This window comes from Physella acuta, unplaced genomic scaffold (assembly GCF_028476545.2).
Source record: "Physella acuta isolate Inbredline_101_S28 unplaced genomic scaffold, ASM2847654v3 ptg000275l, whole genome shotgun sequence".
Classification (NCBI taxonomy): Eukaryota; Metazoa; Mollusca; class Gastropoda; family Physidae; genus Physella; species Physella acuta.
Window position 1 is genome coordinate 681,152 of NW_026731794.1, and position 17,679 is coordinate 698,830.

General features: G+C 40.6%; 2 protein-coding genes across 11 annotated transcripts in view; one reads left to right on the plus strand and one right to left on the minus strand.

Annotated features, from left to right (window-relative positions):
- LOC131939345 (regulator of G-protein signaling 3) overlaps positions 1-6,529 on the plus strand; it is a 68,230-nt gene extending 61,701 nt beyond the window's left edge. For all 4 annotated transcript variants that reach the window (XM_059297611.1, XM_059297608.1, XM_059297610.1 and 1 more), the window contains 4 exons: positions 1,778-2,001; positions 3,886-4,049; positions 4,197-4,363; positions 4,489-6,529. In XM_059297611.1, the coding sequence (XP_059153594.1) occupies positions 1,778-2,001; positions 3,886-4,049; positions 4,197-4,363; positions 4,489-4,674 (741 nt within the window). In that variant the 3' untranslated portion in view covers positions 4,675-6,529. The remainder of the gene's footprint in view (positions 1-1,777; positions 2,002-3,885; positions 4,050-4,196; positions 4,364-4,488) is intronic.
- Positions 6,530-6,609: 80 nt separating this feature from the next.
- Positions 6,610-17,679, minus strand: part of LOC131939346 (guanine nucleotide exchange factor VAV3) — a 60,561-nt gene continuing 49,491 nt past the window's right edge. For 6 of the 7 annotated variants that reach the window (XM_059297618.1, XM_059297617.1, XM_059297615.1 and 3 more), the window contains 8 exons: positions 17,132-17,262; positions 16,947-17,006; positions 14,512-14,639; positions 10,698-10,820; positions 10,173-10,263; positions 9,877-9,967; positions 8,834-8,991; positions 6,610-8,726 (listed from right to left, as the gene is read on the minus strand). In XM_059297618.1, coding sequence (XP_059153601.1) covers positions 8,682-8,726; positions 8,834-8,991; positions 9,877-9,967; positions 10,173-10,263; positions 10,698-10,820; positions 14,512-14,639; positions 16,947-17,006; positions 17,132-17,262 — 827 coding nt within the window. In that variant the 3' untranslated portion in view covers positions 6,610-8,681. Of the gene's footprint in view, positions 8,727-8,833; positions 8,992-9,876; positions 9,968-10,172; positions 10,264-10,697; positions 10,821-14,511; positions 14,640-15,269; positions 15,383-16,946; positions 17,007-17,131; positions 17,263-17,679 lie in introns of all 7 variants that reach the window. The other variant, XM_059297614.1, reaches the window with a different exon arrangement.

The following is a 17,679-nucleotide window of genomic DNA, read 5'->3' on the forward strand; positions in this document are numbered from 1 at the left end:
CTAGATGAAATTAATGTTGTAACGTCGGCGCACTAGGCAACTAGATGAAATGAATGTTGTAACATCGGCGCACTAGGCAACTAGATGAAATGAATGTTGTAACATCGGCGCACTAGGCAACTAGATGAAATGAATGTTGTAACATCGGCGCACTAGGCAACTAGATGAAATGAATGTTGTAACGTCGGCGCACTAGGCAACTAGATGAAATGAATGTTGTAACGTCGGCGCACTAGGCAACTAGATGAAATGAATGTTGTAACGTCGGCGCACTAGGCAACTAGATGAAATGAATGTTGTAACGTCGGCGCACTAGCCAACTAGATGAAATGAATGTTGTAACGTCGGCGCACTAGGCAACTAGATGAAATGAATGTTGTAACGTCGGCGCACTAGGCAACTAGATGAAATGAATGTTGTAACGTCGGCGCACTAGGCAACTAGATGAATGTTGTAACATCGGCGCACTAGGCAACTAGATGAAATGAATGTTGTAACGTCGGCGCACTAGCCAACTAGATGAAATGAATGTTGTAACGTCGGCGCACTAGCCAACTAGATGAAATGAATGTTGTAACGTCGGCGCACTAGGCAACTAGATGAAATGAATGTTGTAACGTCGGCGCACTAGGCAACTAGATGAAATGAATGTTGTAACGTCGGCGCACTAGCCAACTAGATGAAATGAATGTTGTAACGTCGGCGCACTAGGCAACTAGATGAAATGAATGTTGTAACGTCGGCGCACTAGGCAACTAGATGAAATGAATGTTGTAACGTCGGCGCACTAGGCAACTAGATGAAATGAATGTTGTAACGTCGGCGCACTAGGCAACTAGATGAAATGAATGTTGTAACGTCGGCGCACTAGGCAACTAGATGAAATGAATGTTGTAACGTCGGCGCACTAGGCAACTAGATGAAATGAATGTTGTAACGTCGGCGCACTAGGCAACTAGATGAATGTTGTAACATCGGCGCACTAGGCAACTAGATGAAATGAATGTTGTAACATCGGCGCACTAGGCAACTAGATGGATGTTGTAACATCGGCGCACTAGCCAACTAGATGGATGTTGTCACGTCTGTCCCTACATGTGAGCTTTTATCGACATACAGACATACGCCTCCTCCCTATATACTAAAACCTCCTCCCTATATACACGGATGTTAACATTTCACGCCACATCATGATGACCAACAACAACATCAGCATATTGTTAGACATTGTCAGTTAGCTCATAGGAGTCAGTTTGCGCACACTTTAGCTTAGCTCATATTTTGCGTACACTTTAGCTTAGCTCATAGTTTGCGTACACTTTAGCTTAGCTCATAGTTTGCGTACACTTTAGCTCATAGTTTGCGTACACTGTAGCTCATAGTTTGCGTACACTTTAGCTCATAGTTTGCGTACACTTTAGCTCATAGTTTGCGTACACTTTAGCTCATAGTTTGCGTACACTGTAGCTCATAGTTTGCTTACACTTTAGCTTAGCTCATAGTTTGCGTACACTTTAGCTCATAGTTTGCGTACACTTTAGCTCATAGTTTGTGTACACTGTAGCTCATAGTTTGCGTCGGGTACTACAAGATCCGCCACCCAAGTAGCCGCAGCTAACTACCGACTCGGCCACCAGTTTCCCACAGCAAGAGACGCGAACTGGGTTCAAACACCGATTCGACATCCCCCTTCCCCCCCTGTAATGTACTAACAAAAAGTCGTAGGTTCCTGAAACATGTCCCATTCCTGACGGGTTTCGATCCTATTCTATTCCAGATGGCAGCTCGCAAAGCCCGCTCGAGCGAGGGTGATATCAGACACATGAAAAAAGACGACGACGAAGATGACGACGTGGATGAAGATGGAACGACGCGAACAACGACAGGCAAGAGGAGTCATTTTGGTCGCATCCACAAGACGAAGTCGGCTGACTCCGCGATGTTGGCGGCTGATGAACTGGGAGTCATTATGCCACAAGCCAAGCCTAAATCTAGAAACATGTAAGTCATAGACCAAGTCTAGAAACATGTAAGTCATAGACCAAGTCTAGAAACATGTAAGTCATAGACCAAGTCTAGAAACATGTAAGTCATAGACCAAGTCTAGAAACATGTAAGTCATAGACCAAGTCTAGAAACATGTAAGTCATAGACCAAGTCTAGAAACATGTAAGTCATAGACCAAGTCTAGAAACATGTAAGTCATAGACCAAGTCTAGAAACATGTAAGTCATAGACCAAGTCTAGAAACATGCAAGTCATAGACCAAGTCTAGAAACATGCAAGTCATAGACTGTTTGACTGATGTATCTAGATCAAATGACATCTGCCTGACATTTCACTTTTCCGTCTAACCTTAACTAACCTACAAAACAGGAAACGAAAACTAAAATCTCCAATTAAAAAAAAAATGTGTTTGAAAATTTAAATTTTATTAAAGAAAAAACAAGCCCAGAGAGCTAGACTAATTTAACAGGAAAATTTAGAGTACAGCTTTTAGATCACTTTTACACTATGAGCGCCAACGGTAAAAGTTTAAGGTACGGCTGATTCCCACAAGTTGGTTTCTATTTTTAGACTGCGATAACTGAACTCCGATTTCAAGTTGAGCCGATGGAATGACTCATTCTGAGCCGTGGATGAGGCCAGGGGCGGCGCGAGAGGGGGGGGCGGTCTAAAATTAGAAGCGCGTGCTGATCGTAGTTTTCAATCGAGCATCTTTCAGGATTTTTTTTTATCAGGCGAAAAATGAGCTCATTAAAACAACAAAATTTACATGCACGAGTCAACATTCAGATGGGTGGCCCAAATCTTTTTTATACAGTAGGGGGTTAACATCAAACATATAGCAAAGCTAGTTAAATCTAGTTAATATTTGGTTTTGGTACACTTTTTCACAACGTAATTTAAAAACAGCTAGTGATTTGAAGAGAGCACAATTTGGTAAACATCTGTGTATTTTTGTCTTGGGGTAACATTAAAAAAGTATCCTCCCCCATGAGGCTAATCTAATCAGACGAGATATGACGCGGACATGTTTACGTGTCTCTGTTGTGGCGCTAAAAATATTCGTACAACATGGCGGCAACACATTGTCACGTGACCGACATTGTTTTTAAAAGTTGAGATTTTCCAAATATTTTAGGCTTAGTGTGGGTTGAGATGTGATAGAAAAGTAAACAAATAGGAAAAGGTACATGTAATGAAATTTGTATAATTTATATAGAAAATATATACTTTTAACAGTGTCCGCCCCCCGAAAATTTCAAGTGCCCCCCCCCCCCCGGAGAAAAAAGTCTGGAAGAAACACTGACTCACATCAAACAAGATTCTGCAGCCATGTTAGTTTTTTTTATAAGGGTAGACTCGCGATTTCATTGTCCCTAGCATTTTTTCATCCTCCACCCCCCCTCCCTATACACTAGTATACACTATTCCCCACACATATTTATCTCATTTCCTAGATCTAATAACTTGTCTCTACGCGAGTTATAGGCAAATGCGTTAGAATTTTGATTATTCTAGATCTCAGTCAATCTAGGAAAAATACAAATTTAGTAATAGTAGAGTAGTTTAAAATCTGTTCTACTTGAGGTTATTTTTAAAAAATGAAAGTGATTTGGCTTTTACTTCTTACTGACGTCACTGTTATTGTTCTATAGTAACTTCAGTAAGATCTAGATGTCTTAGAGTCACTCTAGCTAGACAACACTGTCTGTCTGCTTTACAAAATAACATTCTCCAACTTGATTTACTCTATTAATGCTAAGGTTTAAATTTATATATTTTATGTACTGTAAAATGTAAGTACAGTTTTTTAGCCAAAACTAACTACCATGGCCATAATAAAAAAAATATTCAACTTGTGCTGTTTCTCTTTGACAGAGCCAAAAAGATTTCCAAAAAAATGCAATTTTTGAGGAGGAGACACACGGACTCCACTCTGGGGATGATGAAGGGCGAGGAGGGTGCCAGACGACTAGCCAATGTTGACCCTGAAGAAGCGCAAGAATGGAGCAAATCTTTTGAGTCTTTGTTGTTTGACAAAAGTAAGTCTCTTCATTATAAACACCCTAATCTAATTTTTTTTTAAAATTATTATTTAGAAGATTGTAATTTGTATTATTTTAAAAACTTTTTAAAAAGTTGTCTGTTGATAACAATTAATGAAGCCTCCCATGTTGTCTCCCTCCCAGCTGGCCTAGAATTGTTCCGTGGGTTCTTGATGTCTGAACACAGTGATGAAAACATTGAGTTTTGGATTGCTTGTGAAAACTACAAAAGTACCAGATCATCCAAACAGTTACCCGCCCTTGCCAATAAAATATTTAACGACTATGTCGCCGTCCAGTCTAAACGAGAGGTAAAAGCTTCTCCCATTATTTCATATTTTTATAGTCTAAAAAATTAACAACTTTATAAGATTTGTTTACATTGGCAACAAATGGCTTGTTTACATTTTTTTAATTGTACATTTTTTATCACTAGATAAATCTGGATTCAAAAACTCGAAATTTGACATTTGAAAGTGTGACATCCAACCCCAACAGACAAACTTTTGATGAAGCTCAGCGCAGGGTGCAGGCACTCATGGAAAAGGATTCCTATCGCAGGTTCCTCGAGTCTGAAGTTTATCAAGACCTCGCAGCTGGAAATATTCAGCATAAATCTTAACAAAACTTTCAAGATCAGGGCTTTTTGGATGTTTTTTTTTTGTGTACAATTTTCATTTTTTTAAAAAGCTTTATTCTTTATTTAGTTCTAGATTAATGTATTAGCAGTTCTTTTTTACTTTTGAAGTCTGTGTTTTAATTTAGTTGTATTTAAATATTTTGATAAATTTATCCATGAATTCAAATGATTTCACTTTGGTTATTTTAAACAATTTGTAGTTAATGTGATCATGATTTGTGTGTTGTAAGTTTAGTTCCTACAAAATGGTACCACTTTTTTCATCGTCACTAAAGTTCAAAGATGATTTCACATTTGTTTCCTGTAACCATTTTGTGCTTATTCTGTGAGCTGACCTTGTTACCCTTGAGTGGGATGATGTTCCATTGAATGCCGAAGCTAGCTGCAAGGCACCCTCCATGAGGTTTGTTGACCTCACCATATAGCTTCAAGTGAGAAATTAAGGGGAGCAGACTGTGCTATAGCCCTTTCAAGTTGTTATGTAAGTTATAAGTTTGCAAACATTGAACTAAACAAACCCAAGTTAAGTCTGGTGGTCTGTTGAAAACTTGGGATGACCACTAATCTATGCAAATTTATGTATACACTTAGAAGTAATATTAACTTAGTTAAAAAGTTGTGATGGCAAGAATGCTGCCCCAATAGTCTCGGCAATCCGTATTTCTTGATTATTTTTTTTATGTAACCAAAGATTTTTTGGTGAAAGCTTTAACATGAGCCATGTAACATTACAGTAACAATAGAACATGTAAACAAAATCAAAATCTCTTCGTCTGTGATAACAAAACTGTTAAGGAAAGCTTTGGTTCTATAGTTTGGTTGAGGATGCTAGCTTTAGTTTGGGTGCAAGCTTTAGTTTGGGTGCGGGATGACTGATGTAGTACCCATCACAAAGGTGGTGCTATGATGTGCTTACGTAATGTAGACAGAAAAAACCCAGTTGTACCCTTTTATATTCCATTCCTAAATCACTTGAATTTTGTATGTATATTTGTGTAAGACTTGAATTATGTATATTTGTGTCAGAAAATCTTAATTTATGAATTATGCCTCGCTTTATATCTAAATTTTACAAATATTTTTAAAAATATAATCTCACAGAAAACTTCTCATTATAATTATATGCCTAAAAATTGCATCAGGATTTTGAAATTTTCCATGCAATTGTTCTACCTATTAATTTTAAAGTAATGCAAAAAATTGATTTACTTTTTTTTTTATTGAAGCATAAAATCTAAATTCAATTTATTACCAATATTTCTAAAAAAAAAAAATGTTAGAAATTTTTTCATTAATATTCTTTTATACTTTGTTAACCACTTGAGTCAATTTCAAATTTTAAGCCTAGTAAAAACATGATTTGACCTGATTATGTAAACTTGCATCTAAATTTACATGCCTAATGTGGGGTAATAATAAAATGCTTGTAAATATTGTAAAAAAGATCAAACTTATTTTCTAACTACAGATGTTTTTTGTACATTGGATGATATCCATAGTGTTTCCAGATGTAACTCTGTTATTATGCATAATATGTTAGAGAAATACCATGCAAGTCTACCTGTGCAAATCAAAGTTTTGTTTACATTTTATCTCCCACAATGTTTAGTGTCACACTGGGATTTTATTTATTTGGTCAATGTTTCACTCATTGCAAAAATGTCATCTATATTTTGATATTAGATTGTGGTCATGTGTGAATCTATATTTAGAAAGTTGATCATGTGAGACATGTTTATTTATAGCAACCCAAGTCCATCTCCCAGCAAGTGGTGCACTGTTCTATCAAAACATGCATCTCTCTGTCATCTATGTCAAATAAAATTCTCAAATATCACAGCATGACTCCACTGAATCATTTTGTTAATGTTATGAGCTGTAGTGAGCAGACATAGCACAATAGAAAAGAAGAAACTCTGTAAACATGGCATCTTTATTGAAGTGTCTAGGTCTGCTAGGCTCAGTGTCATCAGTCATCATAGAAATATATAAAACCACATTTGATAACTTGTTCATTGTGTACATGGGCTACACAGGCTGCAGGACAGACAACACATATTCCCTCCCTTGAATAAACAGACTTGTAGCAATGAGAGAATTTTATCACAAAAAAATTGTGGGCAGCTAACAGGCTATTATGTTGTTAGCTTGAAACAAACCAATAGAGAACAAAAACAGTGGGTCCAAAGTTGAATTCATTGAGCATTTAAACCAGTCTTAGTTGTAACCAACAGAAATGTAAAGTTTGATGAGCATATACTTGAGCAGGGGGGGGGGGTATTTTATGGAGTCACACTGCAGCTGGTGGGCTTGTTTCTTGGGACAGGACAGGTGAACAGTGATTGTAAGGAAAGTTTTAAAAAATGGCATGGCTGCAGAGTTTCTCTCAGCTATCTCTTGTGGAGGGGGGGGGGGGGGGGGGAGGGGAAAGTAAGGGAGGATAAATAAAAAATAGAAACTTTTTTATAGTAAATATATATTTCAAACATTGACAACCCCTCCCATTGAGAATATTCTGAAAGGAACCAAGTATGACTGTTAGGGAGCATTGTACTTAATGTCAGGTGCAGGGCATGAAACTATGCCAAAGTTGGACCATGTGTAGGAATGTGACAGATAAGTTCATTAGAAACCAAAGTAGCCTGCCATCAAGTAGTTGCTATACAAAGGGAGATAATGATCGTGGTTTGTGTACATGGGTTGTTTTGAAGCCAAGAAAATGAAAATAACAAAATAGAATGTCAATTATAAAAATAATTATTTGAATGTTAATTATAAAACTAATTATTTGCATGTCAGTTTTAACTATAAAAACATTTTAGTTGGTGAAGTAATTAAATAACAGCTGAAGAAACAGAAGTTTGAAAGCAAAAACAAAGTATGTTCCTATACATGAGAAAATAAGTTCTGTACAATAGTGCTACAGCCGGAGGCTGGGAAATTTTTATACAATCAAAACATGAAAGAAAATGTACAAACTCATGCTAGTCACCACTATATACATCAACATTCTCACAACCTGCCCACAACAACCAACACCAAAGGTTGACAACAAATGCTGGCAACCCTGTTGTGTGGACCAGAGAGAACTAATGGGGGAGGGGAGGGTGGAGAAAGAAGTTTTTTTTAGAAACATTAGCAATGGCATCTGAAATAATTGTTGATGGACCTGCTGGTCAGCCTAATGGGTTACTAGGATGATGGCTAGTGTGGTCTTTCAACTGTATTGCCATGTGGTATGGTCAGACAATGTCATGACACCAGTGACATCCCAGCCATGCAATGACACCAAAGACATTGCAGCCATGTCATGACATTAGTGACACGCCAGCCATTTCATGTCACCAGTGATATCCCAGCCATGTCATGACATTAGTGACACGCCAGCCATTTCATGTCACCAGTGATATCCCAGCCATGTCATGACATTAGTGACACGCCAGCCATTTCATGTCACCAGTGATATCCCAGCCATGTCATGACATTAGTGACCAGCCAGCCATGTCATGACATTAGTGACCAGCCAGCCATGTCATGACATTAGTGACCAGCCAGCCATGTCATGACATTAGTGACCAGCCAGCCATGTCATGACACCAGTGACATCCCAGCCATGTCATGACATTAGTGACCAGCCAGCCATGTCATGACATTAGTGATATCCCAGCCATGTCATGACATTAGTGACCAGCCAGCCATGTCATGACATTAGTGACATGCCAGCCATGTCATGACATTAGTGACATGCCACTCGTGTCAAAAATCTGTCTGGCCATAAACCCCACAGCCTTGCCAGACAACTAAGAAACCTTGAGATTTCTATTTATAAATGCTGGTACACTTTGTTTTTCTAACTAACCTCTTCGTCAAATAAATTAATGTTAAGTAGGTGTTGCTGGAGGAGTCCCCTGTAAACCAACTTCAGTATCTAGTTTAGAATATCAACAGGTAGCACTGACAGGTAGCACTGCCCTTGGCCTACTGTCACCTCACTCCTCCTCATCTTGTACATAAGCCAGTGGGAAGTAGCCAATCTATGGAGAGACAGACAAACATACAATAAAAAATCTTTGGACAAACATACAATATCAGATCTATGGACAAACAGAAAATGATCTATGTTAAATATTCTGACCATTACCCTATTTGAGCGCAGATTCTCCCCTTTCCACCAGCCTTTGTCCTGTCCAGTTTTGCTCAGTATGGCTATCCTGTCATTAACCTTTAGTGTCACTTGAGTTGTAGATGTAGCTGCATAATCATAGATGGCCACGGCATAGCCTAATACTCGCGGCCCATCTGGGAACAGTAAAATGGGTTGAGTTGGCCATTATAGTTGGGTGTAGCCTGCAGGTTGTAACCTACAGGTTGTAACCTACTGACCACAGGTTGTAGCCTGCAGGTTGTAACCTACTGACCACAGGTTGTAGCCTGCAGGTTGTAACCTACTGACCACAGGTTGTAGCCTGCAGGTTGTAACCTACTGACCACAGATTGTAGCCTGCAGGTTGTAACCTACTGACCACAGGTTGTAGCCTGCAGGTTGTAACCTACTGACCACAGATTGTAGCCTGCAGGTTGTAACCTACTGACCACAGGTTGTAGCCTGCAGGTTGTAACCTACTGACCACAGGTTGTAGCCTGCAGGTTGTAACCTACTGACCACAGGTTGTAACCTACTGACCACAGGTTGTAGCCTGCAGGTTGTAACCTACTGACCACAGGTTGTAGCCTGCAGGTTGTGCCCTACTGACCACAGGTTGTAACCTAATGACCACAGGTTGTAACCTACTGACCACAGGTTGTAGTCTGCAGGTTGTAACCTACTGACCACAGGTTGTAGCCTGCAGGGTGTAACCTACTGACCACAGATTGTAGCCTGCAGGTTGTAACCTACTGACCACAGGTTGTAACCTACTGACCACAGGTTGTAGCCTGCAGGTTGTGACCTACTGACCACAGGCTGTAGCCTGCAGGTTGTGACCTACTGACCACAGGTTGTAGCCTGCAGGTTGGGACCTACTGACCACAGGTTGTAGCCTGCAGGTTGGGACCTACTGACCACAGGTTGTAGCCTGCAGGTTGGGACCTACTGACCACAGGTTGTAGCCTTCTGGCTACAGGTTTGATTGAGTAAACATTCAAGCAAGGCTTTTAGTGTATGGTGTAATAAGGCCAACTTACTGGCTACCCTCTTGTAAGGATATTTGAGGGTTGTGCACACATCAGGAAAGCTGTCTGAGAGCTCGTTGTTCTGGTAGAAGTCAACCAACTCCTGTAGAAGGAACAGGTAGGATATGGTCATTTGTCTACTGAGTGGTAGGTTGATTAGGAGGGAAATATTTATTGGTGGATCATCGTTTGGTGGTAAATATTCAAAGGGACAGCACTTTGGTACAGGTATGACAAAAGGAAGTACTAGAGTACAGGTAGACAATAATTAAGTACATGTGTGTTTTCAGTAAACCCCCTCGACCAACCTGCACAGAAGAAAAGTAGCGCAATTCTGCCAGATAAAACTGCCCATCAGCTGTTCTGTTCACTTTGATGTGTCTCACAGCATTGGCGTACCTGTAGGTATTCAAACTAGATGCATCTTCTACAACATATATATGTAATTAGTGTTTTAGTGAAGACAAAGAAAATACAAGAACCTTAACCCACATACAGAATCTCCCATGTTGCAGTGTTTAATTATAGCATAAGGCCAACAACTCACCAAATACTAAGACTTAGCTCCCCTGTTTTATACCACAAAATAAAGCCAAAAACTCACTTAATACTGAGACTTAACTCCCCTGTTTTATAAAACAAAATAAAGCCAATAACTCACTTAATACTGAGACTTAACTCCCCTGTTTTATAAAACAAAATAAAGCCAAAAACTCACTTAATACTGAGACTTAACTCCCCTGTTTTATAAAACAAAATAAAACCAATAAACTCACTTAATACTGAGACTTAACTCCCCTGTTTTATACAACAAAATAAAGCCAAAAACTCACTTAATACTGAGACTTAACTCCCCTGGCCGAGTAGGGTTGTTGGTGACCCTGATGAGGAAGGTACCATCAGGTAGGGGGTCTAAAGCCTGTTGTGCTGACACTCTCTCCATCTCACCTACGTACCTGGACAGTAGCACCAATAGGGTTAGTTTACACTCAGCTTTACATACTGGGGTCAGAAGTACTTACTGGGGTCATCTCTACATAATGGGGTCAGCTCTACATACTGGGGTCATCTCTACATACTGGGGTCAGCTCTACATACTGGGGTCAGCTCTACATACTGGGGTCAGCTCTACATACTGGGGTCAGCTCTACATACTGGGGTCAGATGTACATACTGGGGTCAGCTCTACATACTGGGGTCAGCTCTACATACTGGGGTCAGCTCTACATACTGGGGTCAGCTCCACATACTGGGGTCAGATGTACATACTGGGGTCAGCTCTACATACTGGGGTCAGCTCTACATACTGGGGTCAGCTCTACATACTGGGGTCAGATGTACATACTGGGGTCAGTTGTACATACTGGGGTTAGCTCTACATACTGGGGTCAGCTCTACATACTGGGGTCAGCTCTACATACTGGGGTCAGCTCTACATACTGGGGTCAGCTCTACATACTGGGGTCAGATGTACATACTGGGGTCAGATGTACATACTGGGGTCAGCTCTACATACTGGGGTCAGCTCTACATTCTGGGGTCAGCTCTACATACTGGGGTCAGATGTACATACTGGGGTCAGCTCTACATACTGGGGTCAGCTCTACATACTGGGGTCAGATGTACATACTGGGGTCAGCTCTACATACTGGGGTCAGCTCTACATACTGGGGTCAGTTGTACATACTGGGGTCAGCTCTACATACTGGGGTCAGATGTACATACTGGGGTCAGATGTACATACTGGGGTCATCTCTACATACTGGGGTCAGCTGTACATACTGGGGTCAGATGTACAAATTAGGGTCAGCTCTACATACTGGGGTCAGCTCTACATACTGGGGTCAGATGTACATACTGGGGTCAGCTCTACATACTGGGGTCAGCTCTACATACTGGGGTCAGCTCTACATACTGGGGTCAGATGTACATACTGGGGTCAGATGTACATACTGGGGTCAGATGTACATACTGGGGTCAGATGTACATACTGGGGTCAGATGTACATACTGGGGTCAGCTCTACATACTGGGGTCAGATGTACATACTGGGGTCAGATGTACATACTGGGGTCAGCTCTACATACTGGGGTCAGATGTACATACTGGGGTCAGATGTACATACTGGGGTCAGCTCTACATACTGGGGTCAGATCTACATACTGGGGTCAGCTCTACATACTGGGGTCAGATGTACATACTGGGGTCAGCTCTACATACTGGGGTCAGCTCTACATACTGGGGTCAGATGTACATACTGGGGTCAGATGTACATACTGGGGTCAGATGTACATACTGGGGTCAGCTCTACATACTGGGGTCAGATCCACATACTGGGGTCAGCTCTACATACTGGGGTCAGCTCTACATACTGGGGTCATCTCTACTTACTGGGGTCATCTCTACATACTGGGGTCAGCTCCACATACTGGGGTCAGATGTACTTACTGGGGTCATCTCTACATACTGGGGTCAGCTCTACATAGTGGGGGTCATCTCTACATACTGGGGTCAGCTCTACATACTGGGGTCAGCTCTACATACTGGGGTCAGCTCTACATACTGGGGTCAGCTCTACATAGTGGGGGTCATCTCTACATACTGGGGTCAGATGTACATACTGGGGTCATCTCTACATACTGGGGTCAGCTCTACATACTGGGGTCAGCTCTACATACTGGGGTCAGCTCCACATACTGGGGTCAGATGTACATACTGGGGTCAGCTCTACATACTGGGGTCAGCTCTACATAGTGGGGGTCATCTCTACATAGTGGGGGTCATCTCTACATACTGGGGTCAGCTCTACATACTGGGGTCAGCTCTACATACTGGGGTCAGATGTACATACTGGGGTCAGATGTACATACTGGGGTCAGCTCTACATACTGGGGTCAGATGTACATACTGGGGTCAGATGTACATACTGGGGTCAGCTCTACATACTGTGGTCAGATCTACATACTGGGGTCAGCTCTACATACTGGGGTCAGATGTACATACTGGGGTCAGCTCTACATACTGGGGTCAGCTCTACATACTGGGGTCAGATGTACATACTGGGGTCAGATGTACATACTGGGGTCAGATGTACATACTGGGGTCAGCTCTACATACTGGGGTCAGATCCACATACTGGGGTCAGCTCTACATACTGGGGTCAGCTCTACATACTGGGGTCATCTCTACTTACTGGGGTCATCTCTACATACTGGGGTCAGCTCCACATACTGGGGTCAGATGTACTTACTGGGGTCATCTCTACATACTGGGGTCAGCTCTACATAGTGGGGGTCATCTCTACATACTGGGGTCAGCTCTACATACTGGGGTCAGCTCTACATACTGGGGTCAGCTCTACATACTGGGGTCAGCTCTACATAGTGGGGGTCATCTCTACATACTGGGGTCAGATGTACATACTGGGGTCATCTCTACATACTGGGGTCAGCTGTACATACTGGGGTCAGCTCTACATACTGGGGTCAGCTGTACATACTGGGGTCATCTCTACATACTGGGGTCAGCTCTACATACTGGGGTCAGCTCTACATACTGGGGTCAGCTCCACATACTGGGGTCAGATGTACATACTGGGGTCAGCTCTACATACTGGGGTCAGCTCTACATAGTGGGGGTCATCTCTACATACTGGGGTCAGCTCTACATACTGGGGTCAGCTCTACATACTGGGGTCAGCTCTACATACTGGGGTCAGATGTACATACTGGGGTCATCTCTATAAAAACCAGTCAGCATTACAAAGAGTGATCATTACATAGGTTGGTCTAATTAAAATATTTAATTAAGATGAAGGTGAACCTGACAGAGATAAATGATACATTAGTTAAGTTAAAGACTAATTAGTTTTTAATTCAATTAAAGCATGTTAGAGACATTTTATGCACAATATAACCAAAGTCTATCAAGTAAAAACTTGAATAATGCACAATGTTATTAAAGTCTATCAAGTAAAAATTTGATTAAAAAAAACAAAGGGACTACAACAGCAAGCAACAACCATGAAACAAAAAATGAGGTGAAACATGAAAACAATGAGGAACACAGGTAATGTAAGACAAGGGGGAGTGGCAGGCAAATGGCAGCATTCAACACAAATACTTCATCTAACTTTTTTTTATTTTTAAAATATCAAAGAATAAAAAACCAATGTAGGAGAGTTCAAACATCACACATCAGTTGTTGGGCTGTGACACAACACTACAGCACTAGATAAATGGGGAGCGCAGTGATTCATTCACTCTTTAGATTTTATCTTAACATGAGGGATGGGTCTTGGACTTGAAGTAGAAATCATTCATTTAGGCTTAGGTGAGTGCTAAAAACACATTTCTTACAAGCTAATGGGAGTGATGCCACCCCCCCCCCCCCATCATTCTATGACCAGTATACAAAACATAATGATCACAACATATGATGTGAAGATGCCCTCCCCCACCCATGTGACTAGTACACAAAACATAATGATCACAACATATGATGTGTGACTAGTAGACAAAACATAATGATCACAACATATCATGTGAAGATGCCCCCCCCCCCCTCATGTGACTAGTATACAAAACACAATGATGACTAAAACTGCTGTAAAGATCCCCCCCTCCCCACTATGAGGTGTAAAACATACCATGGAAATGCGGCCAAATATTTGAGCAGAGCCATGCTCTGTGGACCATTATCCTGCCGGTCAGGCTGTGGAGGGGGATTTCTCCTGGGGAACTGGGCTTCAACTTGTTCATACGAGTCACTTGGGCTCTTAACAAGGTGACACATTGCATTAGCAAACATCACATCAAAGCATGCATTAATAAAGTTCAACTAGTCAAAACATCAAGTGATACATCACAATGTTGACTTGCTCGGCTACAGACAGCATGGGTCTGCAGCAGACAGCAGTGGTCAGCTACAAGACAGCTATAGACAGCAGTGGTCAGCTACAAGACAGCTACAGACAGCAGTGGTCAGCTACAAGACAGCTACAGACAGCAGTGGTGAACTAACCAATGCTGACACAGTAGGCTGATTCCATTCAAATAAAAAAAAAACAAGCACCAATCCATGCAGCACTAGCCAACATGCCAGACATCAATGGCTGGTCCAGATACAGAGACATGTAGACATCAAGCCAGCAACCAGCACCATAGAGAACCAGAATTATAGATAACCTCTCTAATGTATCTGGATGACATCCCTCATGTTTCTCGAGGATGTCCCTAGTGTAGTGCTGGTTGCAGGGACCAACCACTGGTGACTGGGCATGAAGTACCAGCATTAGAATGTTACCAACTAGAGTCAGGTTAGAGCTTTGAACCAACAGACCATGCCCAGCAGCACAGGGTGAGAGGACAGACAACACACAGACAGACAGACAGACCCCCAGCCTACCAGAGCTGAGAGGGGAAACCTTCAACTTTTTTGGCCGAGACACTGAGTGCACCTGCCCCATCCTCTGGCCACTTCTGGCTGCCATTCTGCTGAGTGATGCTATCTTTAGAGACCTTGGGGTGTGAATAGAGGTCAGAGGTCAGACATGTGCCTTGTATTGAGTCCATGCTAACAATGGTGGGCACTAAACAAGAGGACAGTCAAGGTCTATTTCAGTGAAATCAGAGAAATCAACCTAGGAACCCATGTCAGGAACATCATTTCAAACTGGCAATATATCAAAAAAAACATCAAGCAAAACCTTAGAAACTTCAATCAACCTTAGAAATAGCAAATTCAAATAGAATGAATGAATTATTAACTAGACAGGGCCGCCTTGATGTTCTCTATGAGTGTCATTCAGTCTAAAGCATATTTCATCAGATACTTTATTAACACTAGGTAACTAGTTACATTTACAATCAGTTCATCTACCTACGTGCTTGGATCATAAGAGCTTTAGATGGTTTTTGTTACACACAAAACTAAACCTTTTTTAATCATGGGAAAAATAAATCAGAATAAAAGCTTTTCTGGTTTTTTATTTAAAAATCAATTGATCAAAGTACGAATTAAACTTAAATTACAAAAAAAATGTGAGAATTTCAAAGTGATTAAGGGGATATGCGCGGAAAAAAAAAATCACAAAATTTCTTGTTTTTCGTCATGATGGGTTTTTTGCACTTTTGGATACTTTGTCCATTTTTGTATAAAAAAAATAATAACTTTAAAGAGAAAAAAATATTTTATGTGTTTGAATTACGATTTTTATGACCCTATTAATTAAAAAATAATCAATTTTTCCCAATCTTAAAAGCTCTCTATGAAAAGTTTTATATCCGTCATTATAATGTATTTGACATCATTGGAAAGCTTGATTTCTCATGTATTTAATAAACTTAATTTCCTACATCTCGGAAACACCCAAAGCTTACAATCGGCTTTGCAGTTTACACAGATATGGTACTTTCCTGACCTAGTTTTTGTTACTTTTGGCCGTTTTTCTCAGTTCGCAGGTTTTTAACACTAAAAAGCCTACTACTTTTTTATTTATTAAACAATGCCAACCATATTTTCAGTAAATGTTCTTGGTGCAAAAATACAACTTTTGTCACGAGGGAATTGTGATTGCTTGCATAGAAAAAAAGTATTTGGTAATTAATATGCACATTTTGAAACTTTTGAATACTAAAAAGGGTACGATTTTTTAGACCTTGTAAAATTCTTACTAGTAATTATTTCAAAAAGTTGTCGTGACAAAAGTTTTAATATATACTGAAATATAAGCAGTTTAAATTTGATTGCTATAGGTGCATAAATAAAAAAGCCTTAGTATTTTTAAATGTACCAAAAAATTCAAAATGGCGGAGGTTTTTTTGGGTTTCCATGACAACCAAAATTGTTTTTGACCCTTTTTTTCCTGTTTAATACTTACTTTTATATGCCAAATATGATAAAAGTATTCAAAAGGCTTTAGATCTTAAACTGTAAAAAATAGAAAAAAACATAGCATGTCCCCTTAAAAGCCTTTTATTCATGGAGACCTGTGAATGTCTGCTTATTTCTGTTATGTCTGCTTATTTCTGTTGGGTATCAAACCTATTAATAGATGGAGTAGCCATAGTAGAGTAAACTTACCTTTTTCTTGACAACGTGACTGGTAGGAAAGTAGCCCTCCATACCACTTTTTAACCGGCCCTGTAAAATAGACAGGACTGTCTTTATGGTCAGACTACAGACACCATCAACTGTCTTACTGGTCATCTAAATAGCCTCTAGACCCACCCAGCCAAGACTAGCACTTGACCCCCACCCCGACCTACCTTCCACCAATTGTCATCTGACTGAGCTATCAAATCTATTTCCTCGTCTTTAGAGAAGTGCAAAGCTGGTTTGAAACAGTTGGGTGGGGGCGGTAGACCCTTGTAAGGTTGAATGGCTGTAGCCTTGTGGGCTGAAACAACAAAACAGGTGGCAACTTAACTTTCTTCTAGATTTTGTCATGGTCAATCAAGATAGTCTATCTGGTGGTCAATCAAGATAGTCTATCTGGTGGTCAATCAAGATAGTCTATCTGGTGGTCAATCAAGATAGTCTATCTGGTGGTCAATCAAGATAGTCTATCTGGTGGTCAATCAAGATAGTCTATCTGGTGGTCAATCAAGATAGTCTATCTGGTGGTCAATCAAGATAGTCTATCTGGTGGTCAATCAAGATAGTCTATCTGGTGGTCAATCAAGATAGTCTATCTGGTGGTCAATCAAGATAGTCTATCTGGTGGTCAATCAAGATAGTCTATCTGGTGGTTAATCAAGATAGTCTATCTGGTGGTCAATCAAGATAGTCTATCTGGTGGTCAATCAAGATAGTC